Source organism: Zonotrichia leucophrys, chromosome 1 (genome assembly GCF_028769735.1).
Source record: "Zonotrichia leucophrys gambelii isolate GWCS_2022_RI chromosome 1, RI_Zleu_2.0, whole genome shotgun sequence".
Lineage (NCBI taxonomy): Eukaryota > Metazoa > Chordata > Aves > Passeriformes > Passerellidae > Zonotrichia > Zonotrichia leucophrys.
In genome coordinates, this window is record NC_088169.1 from 26,966,664 (window position 1) to 26,981,749 (window position 15,086).

The 15,086-nt window shown below is 43.2% G+C and overlaps 1 protein-coding gene across 4 annotated transcripts in view; it reads left to right on the forward strand.

Moving 5' to 3' along the window:
- Window positions 1–2,825: 2,825 nt before the first annotated feature.
- Window positions 2,826–15,086, forward strand: part of TFDP1 (transcription factor Dp-1) — a 37,569-nt gene continuing 25,308 nt past the window's right edge. For 2 of the 4 annotated variants that reach the window (XM_064709716.1, XM_064709744.1), the window contains exons 1-2: window positions 3,405–3,578; window positions 4,376–4,457. In XM_064709716.1, the coding sequence (XP_064565786.1) occupies window positions 4,446–4,457 (12 nt within the window). In that variant the 5' untranslated portion in view covers window positions 3,405–3,578; window positions 4,376–4,445. Of the gene's footprint in view, window positions 2,909–3,404; window positions 3,579–4,345; window positions 4,458–15,086 lie in introns of those variants that run through there. The other 2 variants (XM_064709725.1, XM_064709733.1) reach the window with 2 other exon arrangements.

Genomic DNA, 15,086 nt, shown 5'->3' on the forward strand with positions numbered 1-15,086 from the left:
CAACTTGTGGCTTATCATACAGAGCAGGTGGCTTCCGTTCGTCAGTAGGAAGGTATTTGTGGGAGCTGTGAGGTGGTTCCCTGAAATTGTGACTGATGTAGGTCTAGGATGGCTCAAGAATGTGGTGATGGTGGACAGAGTCCATGGCACTACATAGCTGTAAGAATTTATAATTCCTATCTTTCTCAAATATGAGGGAAAACATCCTCACAAAGTCTTGTACTTCACTTGTTTTATGATTGGACATCCTGAGCTTTGCAGGAAGGAAGATGTGGGGGTGCCTTGCATGACAGAATATTGCTGTACGATGATGCTTGATGGAGAGGGTGAGAAATCTAGTGTGGTCTTGCCTGTTGGAACGAACCCAGGAACAATCTAACCACAAAAGCACTCCTGGGGTTTGTCTAGGGAAGGAATCCATAGTTCTGCTCAGTAACCAGTCCTGGCAGTGTTCCAGCATGTGGGCAATGCCAAAGGTGGAGGAAACGGGATCCCTGAATGACAAGAGGCAAGCCACACTAACAGCGTTGCTATTTTGTGGGAAATGCAATAGCTTGTAAGGAGCAGCAAAGTATCAGACATCCTGTGTTGATGACCTGACTACGAGGGAGCCAACACAGCTGCTGCAGGGAGAAGGAAGAACACGGAGATGTCCTCAGAGCTCCGAGGTGTGCAGCCCACTCAACCCCTAAGGGCAGGAGGGCAAGGCGTGCCTCTACCTACTTCACTCAGCAGCCCGGGAGATTTGCTGCTTGGGTTCTCCCACCGCCTCTGCTGAGTGATTACCACTGCCGGCTTGGGATTCCCGACACTGAAGACAGTGGGACTGGGAAAACCTTCTGGCTGGAGACAACAAACTGGACAACGTTGTGACAAGAGTGACCTAGGGATAACTGATCCTGCCTTGTGGGAAAAACCTAGATGAGAGAGTAGTAAAATTTTCAGTTATGGTACCAAACTGAATTTCTTATTTCCTAGAATAGAGTGGAAATTTGAGAGTTGGGAGATAGTACCTCCCGACGAGGCCAGATGCTGACAAGGTGGTCAAGTGACATGAGGTCTTTAATTAAGTCATGAGTTTGCACAGATCACAGCGTTCAGATTGCATGGCTCCCTGTTCCTGGGCATTTCCTCTGGCATCTGTGGAAGCTTTCTGCCTGTAGACTCCATGACCTCTTGAGACAATTTCCTCGTGTCTGTCATGCACTCCTTCCACGCTGGTGCTGTTTAAAGTTATGATCTGTTCTGCTGTTCGTGAACCCTTAAAAGGGAGAGGTACTCCCCACAAAACTCTGAAGTGGAATAGCCTGCCACTACTACTATGACAAACGAAATCCTAAAGCTCCAAAAGTGTTGAAAATTTTTTCAGTGGTACAAACACTTCAAATTAGTGGTGAACAACCCTCGGCTGAAGGAAAAAAAACCCCACTACCCAAGAGTTGGGCGTGTTTGGGCAGTTAGTATGTATCAAAATAAATTCTAGCAAACTGGGACACTCCTTGTTTGTGCTTGTTCTGTTGACTCGCAAGTGTGTTTCCTACAGGAATTAATGTAAAACAAAAGAGCGGGAGGTGGGTGGGTAGGGACGTGAGATACACAGACGGTTTGAACCCTTAGGCACAATATATATGACCTGGAGGGTGGAGAGCGGCACTATCAACTGGAGATGTCTTTCAGGAAGCAATTTTTTTTCTGCAGCTGGTTTATGGGTTTTGTGTGTGAAAGTTTTTGCTGCTTTCTGAAAAGTTATAATGTTACAATCACAATTTCATTATCACCCTTCTTCGATGGCAAATGCCTTCAAGCTTAATCAAGGGGAATGAAGAAATGGGGTTATAACCTAGAGCAGCACGGGGGGGGGGAAAGGGGAAAGAGGGGGGCATTGTTAATAAAAAACTCCAAAGATTGCTATTTATCAGGAAAATGAACGTAGTGTTTCATTATTACTGTAAAGCACAACAATTCAACGTCTTTTAAAAAACAAGAAACCAAACAACAGAGATGTAAAAATGAATGCGAATCTCGTGGACTCGTGAAAAGCATCTCCTGCAGCACCCTGTCTGCTGCTGCAATGTAGCGGCTCTGCGGCGGTGTGTGCTATTCCCAACTAGCCTTCGTTCCCAGGAAGCAGCATGAATTTAGCGAAAGGACGAGCCTTTTACTTCCTGCTCCCCTCTTCGTTGCGTTATGAGCAACCTTGTACCGTGCAGAACTGTGTGTAGCTTCCTCCCTCCCCATCGAGCAGCCTTGCATCCACCCTGTGAGCCGCACGGCTCCGGAGCTTTCCTTGCTCTCCCGCAATTCCCCCTATTACGGCTCTGCCTTTGCAGCCCCCCCAGCAACGCTGCAGGTTTTGGGGTTGTTTTTATCCCCAAAATTTACAGGACAACGATGTAATTACATCACATAACCCTCGCTAACATGCTCTGTTCCTGCGGTTGTCATTGCTCGCAGAGGCTGCAGCGCCCCGAGGTGCTTTTTAGTTTTGGGCGCAAGGTTAAGAGCTGCAACCGCCCGAAGGAAAACTTTCGCTTGGATTACCACAAAATCCCTAATTTTAGCAACGATCGCTGCAAGCGAAACTTTGCTCGACTAACGGCCGGACAGAGCGCGATGAGGAAGCGCTGGCAGCAGGATGTTGTGGCAACGAAACCGCACGGCCCTGCCCGGCCGGGTCCCGCTCCGCGCCGGCAGCGCGGCCGCGCCCGCGGGCACCGCGCGGCACCGCGGGGCGGGCGGGGAGTCGGAAGAAGGCGCGAAAATCCCGCGCATGCTCCATGCCCGGCTCCCTCCGCGCCTTGGAGCGGCGGGCGGGCGGGCGGGTTGGCTTGGCCGCTCCGCGTGTGCCCGTGCGAGGCGCGCCGCGCCCGTGACGTCAGCGCGCAGCGTCAGGGGGACGCACAAAAGTGTAAGTTTCAATTTTTTTTTTTTTTTTAATTTTATTTTAAAAAAAGAAAAAAAAGAAGAGACGGGGGAAGAGTGGCGGGGTCGCGCGCGCAGGGTCCGTGGGAGGGTGGGGGGGCAGCGCTGCGCTCGCTCGTCCCCCCTCGTTTATCCGCATCGCCCCCATTCCCGCCGGCAGCCCCTCGGCGGCAGCGGCGCTGGGCAGGTGTGCGGGGCCGCGAAGTGCGGGGCCACGGCGTGCGGGGCCAGCCGGCCGGGAGCCCCGCGGGCTGGCAGGCTGGCGGCCGGCGGGGGCAGAGGCGCGCTGGGAAGTGACAGCCCGCCGGGGGAGACCCTCTTGCCCCGCCGCCTCTTCTGCCTGCACCCCCTCCCCCGGAGCGCGGGGGGGGAAGGCGGTCCCTGCCGGTGCCCTCTCCTCCCTCCCCGCTTCCCTCCCCTGTTCCCGGGCTGCCGATGTCGGTGTCCCGCCGCCTCCCCCCGCCCCTGCCCCCTCCCGCCAGGCCCGCGCAGCCGCCGCACATGTGCAGTCGGGCGCCTCCGCAGCGGCAGCAGCAGAAGCGGCGGCAGCAGCGCGGCGGCGGCGGGCGGGGGGTGCTCCCGCTCCGCGCTCCGGGTCCCTGTCTCGGGGCGGCGGCGGGGGATGGAGCCGGCTCTCTCTGCCTTCGGCCGCTCAGGTGCGGGCAGCCCGCGCCCGAGGATGGGAGCACCGGGGCTTGCGTGGGACGGCGGCGGGGGGCGCCGCCGGCGGCGGGTCGGGCGCGATGGGGATGGGGACGGCGCGGACCCGCACTCCGCCCGCCGCCCCTTCCCCCCGCGGCCGCCGGCGGTGCCGCCGGGCGCGTCCCCCCTTGCCCGCGCCCCCGCCGCCGCCGAGGCGATTAGCGCGGCCCCTCGCTGCCGGGGGGAGGCGGCGCGGGGCTCAGGGCTCTGCCCGGGCGGTGAGGCCCCGGTCGGGGGGCGCGGGCGGGCGCGGGGTGCCCGGGGCGCAGGGGCGGCCGCCGGTCTGTGGCGCCCGGTGCGGCCGCGGCCCGTCCGCCGGCGGGGAGGAGGAGGAGAAAAGCGGGGCTGGAAGGCCCCGGGGGGAGCTGCCCCTGGGGCCTACTTGTGCCTGCTGCTGGAAATGGGGGTGGGGAGGAGCAGGAGGCCGTGCTCGTGCCCGCGCTCGGTGCTGGAAGGGGCGCAGCTGGACAGGGACCGGCCTCGCGTGGGATCGGGCACGGGCGGGGGAAGGGCTCGCTCTGCCCGGGCACGGCTCTCCCCCGCCGTCGGGAAAGGAGTGCCCCCCGCACGTGAGCGTGGGGCTCCAGGGACGAAAAGGTGATGATGGGAAACTTTTCCCTTTTTAAAAACGTGGGTTTTTTTCAAAAAGAAACCTAAATTGTACTTGGTAGTATTCAATAATTTCAATTGTAAAAACTTTCCCTCCTTTCATTTTTTATAGCTGGTGCTGTCTTTGCTTTCTGCTTTCCAGAAAATAGTATTGTCCCTGTGTCCTGCAGCCATCAAGATTTTAAGACGACTGGTTTTTAGTCTTTGGTAACATGGCAAAAGATGTAAGTATATTTGCAGCACATACAACGTGGGAGCATAAAATGTTTTTATTAACAAAAGCAAATGGGGTCATGCTTTATAATAGCTGGCATTAATGAATATGTGGAACTTTATCTACGCTGTGCATCAAGCCTAGGCTGTTTTCCTGTAGACAGCGTAAACCAGCTTCAGATCTGCCGCCATTTTTTCAGTGATTAATCTTGAGAATTCCCTATGCTAATAACAGCACTTGGGCCGTTGTCATTATGTGCTTTCATATTGAACACTGAAAGAGCTTGGGTTTGGATTGGATTGGAAAAAACCCAGCACGTGTTGTTCAGATGGCAGGGGTGGATTGACTACCATTGTCAACTAACGTGTCCTTTCTTGAGTTCAGGAAGGCATCAGACATTTGAGGGAAGATGGTTCATTCTCCATATGCATGCATTGTTTATCTCTGTCTACCAAAAGATGCTCGTTAGAGTCTGTAAAAACCAGCTTTGGGAACTTTCTCCATAGATTTCCATTGCTGCTGTCGTTAAGGTTTGCAGCTTCGATTCTGTGACCTGCCTCAGGGAGCATGTTTGTTCTTCACCTCTTCCAGTACTCATTATAAAAACTCCAGTTTATTCTGCCTTTAAGATGTCAGTCATTGTTCATACCTAATATAATTGGGCTTTCATGTTTTCTTATTGAAAATAAGATAATATACTAGTCTGTATTCAAATTAGATCATATCTCCCCCCTTCAAAAAAACCCAAACCCCCTAAAAAACAACAGCATGCAAGCTAAAGAAAAGTGACACAGCTCACTGAATTAGACAGCAGGTTGCAGCCTGTGGAATATTGCAGCCCTCAAATAGCAGGGATTTCCATGAAAGAGTGATTGGTTTAAAAAATAATCCTGTAGGGAATTCTAGCAGTTCAGCTGAAAAACATCTTAATGTGTGGAGAAGCAACCAGACCTACGTAGTCACTGAAAGCTTGCCTGGAAGAGATAAGGGTGGCCAAGTACATGACAGATAGCAGAGTTCAGGGAATGATAGGCCATATAAGCGGGAAGAAAACGAAAGTGGAGTGTGTTAGACTAGGAGATGAAATTGAAACAGTTCAAAGTAATTGAGATACCAAAGTCTATTTGTTTAATATCAGCTTTTGGGAGAGAGATCAACTAAGAGTTGCTGGCATCTGGAAATGCAGATGAATGTCCTGCTAGATCTAAGTGAGAATGAGACATTTAAGAACAAACCTTATTTCTGAAAGATCTAGCTTATTCTAGGAAAGAGAGTAATTAAGGAAGAAAGGAAGGAATAACCAACCTCATAGTAAAATTAAGAAATGAGAGAAGGTGCTACAGATCCAAAAAGAAATTGCTTTTGATATATTTATTAAAGAAGTAATAAACTGAATTTGGAAAAATGAAAATCTAGGTCAGGTTTTAGGCAAAATTTTAAGTGTACTTGAGCACTGGAGCAGGGTAGCTAGAAAGGGTATGAAATCTTAACTGAATATTGTCTAACCTGTTCTTTAAAACATCTACATATACTTCAAACCTGCCTCAGGGAAGAAATATGAACTGCTTACCTTTTTGCAGACTGTACTCACCATTACATGACACCTAAAATGTATAGTGAGTGTTGGGAAGTTTTAAATTTCTAGGTCTGAATATGGGCCCTATGAATTGTGGTTTAATGCTATAACATAGAGATGTTAATTGGTATAACACTTATTTTAATTTTCAGAAGGGAAGAGATATATTTCCATATTTTTGTTCAAAGTCCAAGTTCTTTTTCAAGCAGAATAATGGAATTCAGCATGATACAGACAGTATCACTAAATTTCTGGGCACTGAGTCTCTGAAAACCTGTGTTGCTGTAAATTTAAACATTCTGATGTGAAAATATTGCTGTGATGAATGGGTTGTGGTTCTGCCATGTCACCCATCCAGTGCTCTGTCTGTGAGATGTAGTGGTGAAGAAGATGGCATAGTTGATGATTGCTCCTGCCCCTTCCTTCCCTTTTTCTCAGCAGAGCTGAGGTGGCCAAACTGTGGGAATGGCTGTGCTGCTACAGTCCTCAGTGTGGGCTTCAGGTGGCATTTCCATGGCCAGGCATGTTCAGAGTGCTCCAGCCTGGGAGTGCAGCTGAGGTGTGCATCCCTTATAAAGTATTAAAGAATTGCAAAAGTAGTGATCAGATAAGCTAGCAAAATAATGTTTATGAACTATATGGTCCAGGTCTCTAAATTCTGTGAAGTATTATTTTAAAATGTATCTCTCTAATGCTTTGCAGAGCATACAATCAAGAGAAAATAAGAAGCAAAACATTGATTTTAATTTTTTCATTTGTATTTTGGGGTTTTATGCAAAATACTTTGATTTCCTCAGCAGTAGTCAGGAAGCTGTGAGGTGGGGGGAAAAGGATTCATTCATACATAGCACCTTAATTAAGAGCCCGCAGGTGGAGTTTAAGTGCATAATCATAATGTTGTAGCTGGATAACTTGAAAACTGGTAATGTAAAAAGAAATACTGGCTTGTGAAGGTTAAAGTATCCATGGGTATATCAATTTATGTTTTGGGTAGGGTATCTGAAGTGCAGTAAAGATAAAGGACAAAAAAAAGAAGCACTTATTTTCCAGTGTGATCTGGTAATAGCAATAAGCACAGCCATTTTTGAGTTTATGAGCACCAGTAAAGCTAAGAAGCAGTTCTAACAGGATCAGGCAGATGTGGTATATCACATTCAATTCAGGACATCTTAGTTCCTAGAAAGACTTTACTGTTTGTGCAATTAAAAAAAAAAAAAAAAAAAAAAAGAAAAAATAGGTGTGGACAGGAGAACAGCAATTGCTGTATGTCAGGGACTTGGTTACCTTGAGAGTGGGATCATTGGTTTGCTTTTCAGAGTCTGGGTGACAAGTTGAGGTCAGTAGGTTTTGGTACAGTTTTACATTTGCACTGTGTGGGAAATTTCTTGGTCATTGCATATGGGCAGTCTCCAGAGACTCCATCTTAGGCAGAACTCCTCTTTCTGGTTAATCAGTGTTGCTCTGAGTTTGCCTCATCTCCTGTGAGCTCTTCCACTACTTACAAATGTGGCACCTTCCAGGCAGGAGCTGAAGGAGCCAGATGTGCAGCCAAGGTCCTCAGTCTGCTTGTTCTCCTTACTGGATTCATGGGGGGAAAGCAGTTCCCTGTGTGCAATGGTCACCTGTCCACCCTTGTCATGCCTGAAAGTAGCCAGGGTGCTGCTCTGAATGAAGTAAAAGGAATTACTGTAGCAAGAAAGCAAATTTGATACATTAATTTTTTTCCAGCTTCCACACTGCTTTCTGGCCACTTTTATATTCAGCTATAATCAGTTATATGCTGAGAATTATCTGTAAATTAAGATGTTAAATACTTTTTTTAGTAGTATTGGTTAACGTGCCTTCCACCATTAAAGGACCAGCTTCTGTAGAATGGCTGAAGATCCAACTTGTGGTGACCATGTTTCTCCCCTCAGTTACTTGACACTGCTGAACTGTTGGGGCCTCTCAAGGAGCCATAAGGAAAGAGAAACTTGTGGATCTTTTCTCCAAGACTCAGTGTTACATAGGAGAAAAAAAGCAGGAACAGCAGAGTTTATCTTCTGCCAAATTTCCGTACTCTTGATACAACCACTTGCAGGAACTGGATCTGTTATTGAGGATAGTCTAATGCATGGTGTTATAGTGAATATTGAAGAGAAAGGGGCTAGACAAAAGGAATGAGTATGGTTCCTTCTGTTCTCCAAAATTACGCTATCCGAATATATGTGTCATATTAATTAAATATTCTTATAGTTTTAATTAAATATTAATTAAATATTCTTATTATTTCTTAATTAAATATTCTTATTAATTAAATATTCTTATTAGTTGTGTAGTTTGTGATTGTTTCTGTTCACCATTACTGGATGGACTGCTTCAAGCTGTGTAAAAATAAATTGTGCACAGAGAACTTGAAGTTGGGAAAAAACATAGAAAAACTTTTGAAACCAACGTACCACTGTTAGCCTTCAGAATTTCTCACAGACTAAAATACCTTTCTTGAGAATTGTTCTTGAGTTACTGTTTCATAGGTAACTGACAGTGGTGTTGGCTTTGGAGCTGCCTATTCTAAAATTAGATTTTTTAATTTATTCTTAAAAATTATGTTCTACTGTCATCTTCTGCTTGAATTATTTTATGAGGAATTTTTCTCTTGATCCCTAGTTTGCATAAAAATTACTGTGTCTCTTTAGTTTTTATGGTACTTTCATGAATCTTACTGAGTAGTAGATATGGCAGATATATCCAGTTTTGCAAAGAAGGCCCTGTGAACATGTGGAAATATGAGGACACACCATAAAAAGTGCAAAAAGTTCATTACCTGATCTGACATTACTGTTTAAGAGATGTACAGATGTGGGAATGAATGCTGGTGGTTTACTTTAGTTAACTATTCAGTATACATTCAGGTATGTAGCTTAATCTAGTGAATTTATTTCACAGTATTACTAATATTTTGCTCAAAGACTATTTAGAAAAACCCACAGCAAACTGGTTTCTTCACATAATTTTACTAGTTAGGTTATTAGGGCTGCTGTTTTTGTGGAAAGTCAAAATCTGTGCTTTTGTATTAATTTTTTGCCAGAACACCACAGAAGTTGTACTTTTTAGTAACTTCCATGTGATGTTTCTACATCAGTCTTGAGCAAGTCTAAAAAAGTTAAGTTTGGGATGGATTGAAAACAAGAACCCAGTGGAAGTAGGCAAACCACTTTATTTTGGACCTTTTTTACATGATGCACTTTCAATCCCTAGAAAGTATTGAGAAATCTTCAGAACATTTTTCAGACTTTTCTTAAAATACCAGCATGCATTTTTCCTTTTATGTTTATTTTTGGGTTATGTACTGGAAATTTTGTTGAGGCGGACTAGAGAAGTTAAGTCTTTGAGGAATCTCAAGTGGTCATGCACCTTCTTTGATATCATTTTAGTTCAGTAGCTTGATCTACTTCTGTTTGCCTTTAGTGAGTTCTAACATGTCCAGAAGTTTGCAAACTAGTGATCAAATAATATTACGAAATTAGGTCATCTAAAAAGGCATCTCTGTTTGGGATTTTGAACGTTGCTAATTTTTTTAATTTGCCTTTTCAAAGAAGGCAAAAGGAAAGTGATCTTTAAGCTCTCTTTTATACATTCCAGGCATGCAGTCAGAGCTGTTGTTTTCCTATGTTGGTTTGTATTATAAAATCAGGAAATATCAGCTCAGAAGTTGCCTGTCACCTTGCCAATTTATTTATCTAAATGATGCATTTTCTTGTAGCCTGTAAGTGTTAAACTTTATTAACTGTATGTGCCAGTTAACGGTAGTGGCTTTATATAGGTATGTGCAGTATTTTACTTAATAACTACGCTATGATGGCAACAGGCTCAACAAAAATGCAGATTTTAGAAGTTAAGTTATGCTGGGAATCAGTTGTTTTAAGGTTTGCATTTGACTGAGTGATTATCTATTAATGGAGATTTATTATGGCTAATTAGGAGTGGGAAGAAGAATGGATCAACCTTTGCTAAATGTTGTCTGTATTGAAACAGTTCTCAGGTATAAGACAACTTGATTTTAAGGATGAACAGTGGTCCATGTTCCCCAGAAATGCTTCTGGCTTGTGTTACATTGCATTTGCTGAGGGTTCCAGTATTGCATTATTGGTTACACAGACTTGGTTGAAAGTTGCACCGTGGGCCACTCCAGCCTTGTAATACACTGATAAGGAGGTTGGTGAGGCAAATGGTTCTGGAAGGGTCCTGTGCAATGTTATTTGTTGATTTTGGCTGTGGTTCAGGTACTGATGGAGAAGCTGAAGTCTTGGTTTGGCTGCTCTTTTGGTCAAAAATAGAGTCCTTGCAGGGTGTAGTTGTGGAAGTGGCTGCTGCTGGTACCTCCACATGTGGTCATTTAGTCCAGGAGGATACTAATGATGATTTTATTTTCTTTTTAATTTATGTGGTAAAAGTGGAAAAGCAGTGCTTTGATGTCATACTCACTGCTAGGAGTCTCACATTCAATTCTGCTTCATTCTTACAGTTTCATGGTTAGTGCTGGGGACATCAGCTTTAAATTTTGCAAGGGTTGTTCACTTGAGCAATTGAATAACTGAGAAGCAACACCAACACCATGGAGTGACTTTTCACTCTTGGGGTGTTTTTGAACTGGTGGCTGCTTGGACAGGATCACCATTTGACTGGTCTTCTAAGTGAGTTCTTAATTTAATTTTTGCTGCATTTTGGACGTGTTGCTCTTGTCAGAAAGAAAAGCCAAGAAGCTAATGGTCTTGACATATTCTGCAATAAAGGAGACCTTGGGTGTCATTTTGTGTACTGCTCAGTGTCCAGCTCACTTGCAGTATCAGCAGAGCCTGTATCGACAATGTTTGACTGAGCTTCTCACCTGTATTTAGCTTTTTGCCCTCACAATTGTGTGGTATCCAGACCTTTGTTTTAGTGCTTTGGCTGTGCCTTGATAGTTGAGGTAAAATTCAAAAATATTCTTTGGAAAGCTCATTTCTATGGTGCAGCTCATTGCTGAGTGGTTGGCAGACACATTAATCTTGAAGATACTGCCATGATCTGAGGATGTGAATGTGATTATCTCTGTTCCAGAAAAAGGCTACTAAAACACAGTAAAACAACACATCTGAGAATTTTGAACAATCAAACTCCTGTAGCCCAACTTCAAATGTTTTTATGCAATTTATACAGTAAAGAATAGTTCTCACTGGCTTCATTTTCAAAATGAAATCCAAATGTTTTAAATTTAAGAACTTTTTACCCTTTTCTACAATATTCCTCTACTTAATATCTTGATTGCCCTTTAATTTTTGTAAAAAAAAAATGAAATTGATGTCTCATAATAATCTTTTGTAGTTGCATAATATTTAATTCCCAGAGCACGTTTGCTCTGGTCCCTGCATGAGATGAGAAACCAATGGGGAAAGTAGTTCATTATCATCTTCTTATAAATGACATTTGCATATGGATAGGGATGAAAGAATAAAGGTTGTTTAAGCAGTCTTAAAATAAGGTTGTTTATTTCTGATTATAAGCTTTATTCCAGTTCCACTTTGTAACTTTGCTTATTTTCTGTTGCTTCCTGATATTGAAATAAGGCAAACAAAAAAAGGAACCCTGCATTGTCAATAAAGTAGCCCATGGTAAAATGGCATGGCATGGAGCCTTTGGACATGTTGCCTTTAAAGTGACTGGGGATCATCATGGATGGAGTTAGTTGCAGTTTTGCACAAGATGGGTGGTTGTTTGCATTGGCTTTGCAAATGCCTGTAGACAGCAGAGGCATCATCCTGGTCATGGGATTGTGGAACTGTTATGGTTGGAAAAGACCTCCAAGATCAAGAAGTCCAACCATCAACCCAACAGCACCAAATGCCCTGACAGGCTCTGGGTGGAAATGCTTTTCTTTCACAATTCCTCCATTTTCTGATTCTGCTGTCTCTACTTCTTTCCTAATTTATTTTGAGCTTCTCTGTCCGAGTTCCAGCTTATTTCCCCTTTCAGCTGTAGTTTAGGTTGTGTTCATTTTCCCACTTCCCGTGTTCTTCCCTGCTTCTCACAGGATTTGATCTCATTGTTCCATTAAAGCTCTCTTAGGTTCTCATCAGTATTTTTGCCTGTACTTTTTCAGTGACTCACAGTTTCTCTACCTCAACTCCTAATTCTGCTATCTTCCATCTGATTTTCTAGCTCATTTTCTGTGTCTTTCCAGCCAGTCCCAAAATTGTCTCATTTTCAGACTGTCCCATTCTTACTCCCATTCTTTAACCATTTGTGTATCTTTGGCACCTGTATCTCTTTGTCAATCCCAGTCCTGTGCCTCCGTGCTCTATGGGTTTGATCTGCTGTTAACAACTGAAAATTTCTGTTCTGAGAATCAATCTTATAGCACATACCTCTATTTTCATGCATCTCTACCCTTTTTGCTCTTCTTTCAGCACTTTTTCAGGTAGTGTTCTTAAAATGGGCTCATGACTTAGGAGCAAGGTAGAGGGGGTATTTCTGTGGCACAAAAGCAGAAATACCATACTTATTTGAAGTATTGTGGGGCAGTGTGCCTCTTGGGTTAAATCTGATATACACAGCACATGTACTCGTTCAGTCTTGTTTTTGTCAGATAAACTTCTTGCTTTTATAGGTTCTTTGTCCTTTAGTCCAAATTCACCTTGCATATTTTCCTGTTTAGTTTAAAGGTTCAGTGAATAATTTGATGCCAGTTTTTATTAACAAATTGAATTGCAAGGCTGGAAAATTGTAGAAGAAATTATACTTTTGTTGTAAGGATGTTGATTTTCTAGTGCTTAACTTCAGAGACTGCAAATAGTAGCTTGTTAGTAAGATACTAAATTGTTCTCTTGTAATCTTTAGGGATTTTTTAATGACTGAAAATCTCTGCATCTTCAGAAAATTTTGTTTCAGTTTAACTTCAGTCCCAACAAAAAGATAGTTCCTAGTTTACTGGTTTTCAGGCTGAGGGCACTTGTAGTGCTTTTCAGTTTTCACTTGTAAACAAAACAGAAATAGACTTCTCAGTCCTTAGGACTGCAGATGATCTCATAGCAGGCTAAAGCTAACTTTAGTTGATTTTTTTATATGTTTAGCCCTTCAGTTAATTTCTTTTTCCTGGGAGCTCTGAACAATGAGCTGAGAGCAAACCTTGGTGATGGTTGGGATCTCCACTCCACCACGGCTTCTGCAGTTCAAATTACCAGATCTACTGATTTGTCCAGTGGGCTTCACCCTCCTGTCTTTTGCTCTGTGGGAAGATACCAAGTTATTGCAGCTTAGATGCTGTGTTGGATGTCAAGAGCTATTTTTTAAAATCATTGTTGGTTTTGTTGCAGTGTGTGAAGAATGAAGGCTGTATCTGTATCTGTTGCCTGTTTAGGATTTCAGGGGTTTCTTTTTGTAGCTGTAGAGAAGTAGACATAGCCAGCGTGTGTCTTCAAAGAGGAAAACTTTGCTGAATTGTGAAGCTGAATACATTTAATAAGCCTCCAAAATCAGATGTAAAGAGCATTATTAGTTCAAGCAGCCCCAGGATCACCATCAAAGGATGTAACGCATTTTGAGATTGAGGATCATGAGAAGATAAGAAGAAACTGTGGAATACAAAAAGAATACATAGGAAAATAGTAAAAATCCAAATATCTTGTTACAAGTAGCTTGATAAGGCCTAAAAACTAAGTGTATTTTCTCATCAGAAAATAGAATTTCCTTGATGTCTAAACTCTTCCTGACAGAAAGTTACCTTTCCATTGGGGAAAATCCAGTACTTTTTCCTGGGTGGGTGTTTTTGGGGGGGGAGGGTGTTCGTTTTGGGTTTTTTTTTTTTTTTTTTTTTTTTTTTGGTTCACTGTGAATCTGCAGCTATAATATATGCAATGTGAGCCCTAGTCATGTTTTCCTCTATTTTCTTTCTTTTGGGCGCTGTGCTACAGAGGTCCCAGGGGAGTAATCCTGGTGCTTCCTCCAAAATAACCTGGCTTGAAAAACAGGGAGAATGTCCTCAAAATGCATGCAGAGAGATCTTTTGTCTAGTGTTTCCATTTCAGAACAGAGACCCCAGAATTCTGTATGGGAAGGAAGTTTTGCTTTTCAGTTTTCTTTGACCAAAACTTGTCCCTTCAACCAGGGATAAGTTTTGCTCACCTTATAATTAAAAGTGTGTTCAGAAGTGTGAAGAACATACTGGGGCTGGAATAACGGAATTTTCACTAGAAATGAGTTTTCACTATGAATAATAGCAGCTGGGGGCTCTGTTTTGATGTGGGATTCATGTTTTCTTTCCCAATGGCTTTCTGGGGTCTTTCTGGGTATGTGCTTAAAAAGGAGTTGAGTATGTGCCATTTTAAGTGCTAGAGGTGAACCTTTACTAAGACAGTGGTAGAAAGGTGGTGGAACTGTAACCTCTGTATTGCTCATTAGTATTGCAGTCCCTGAGGAGATCCTGCTTGTTATCCAGTGATTGCTTTTCTCTAAATTTTCCCAAATTGTTTTCTTTTATTGATTAAGTGTGGTGTTTTTCCCTGAATGTTCTCCAGTTTTTCAGTGACTTTTGTACTTTCAGTCTCACAAAAGCATGGTATAGGGCATGTATCATTAACCCGAACCTTTGTAATGCTAGATTAAATTACATTTTTTGGAGTTACATATTGTTTTGGGTAATATTTTTTCACTGTATGTTTTAATTATGAAGAAGACTTGAAGATTATGAGCTTATTTGATACTATGATGTTGGTTCATTTCCTTCAAATGAATCAAAAAGATTCTACTGGAGACATTCTAATTTGAAATAAATAGAAAATGGAAGGAACCAATAAGTAGCTGATTACTGAATTGCCTAATATTTCAATTACTGAAATAGTGATTTGCATTAATACTTGAATTTGCTGTATATCACAGCTTAAATATTTGGTTTTGGAATATCACTGTAACTGACATGCACTTGGTGCAGGTTTGCTTTTGCATATTAAACCAATGAATGGATTTAATAATTGAAAATTATTAAATTCATATGCTTAAAAGAAAGACATTACAGATTAAAATAGCCATTTTCTTGGTGGTTTTCTGATC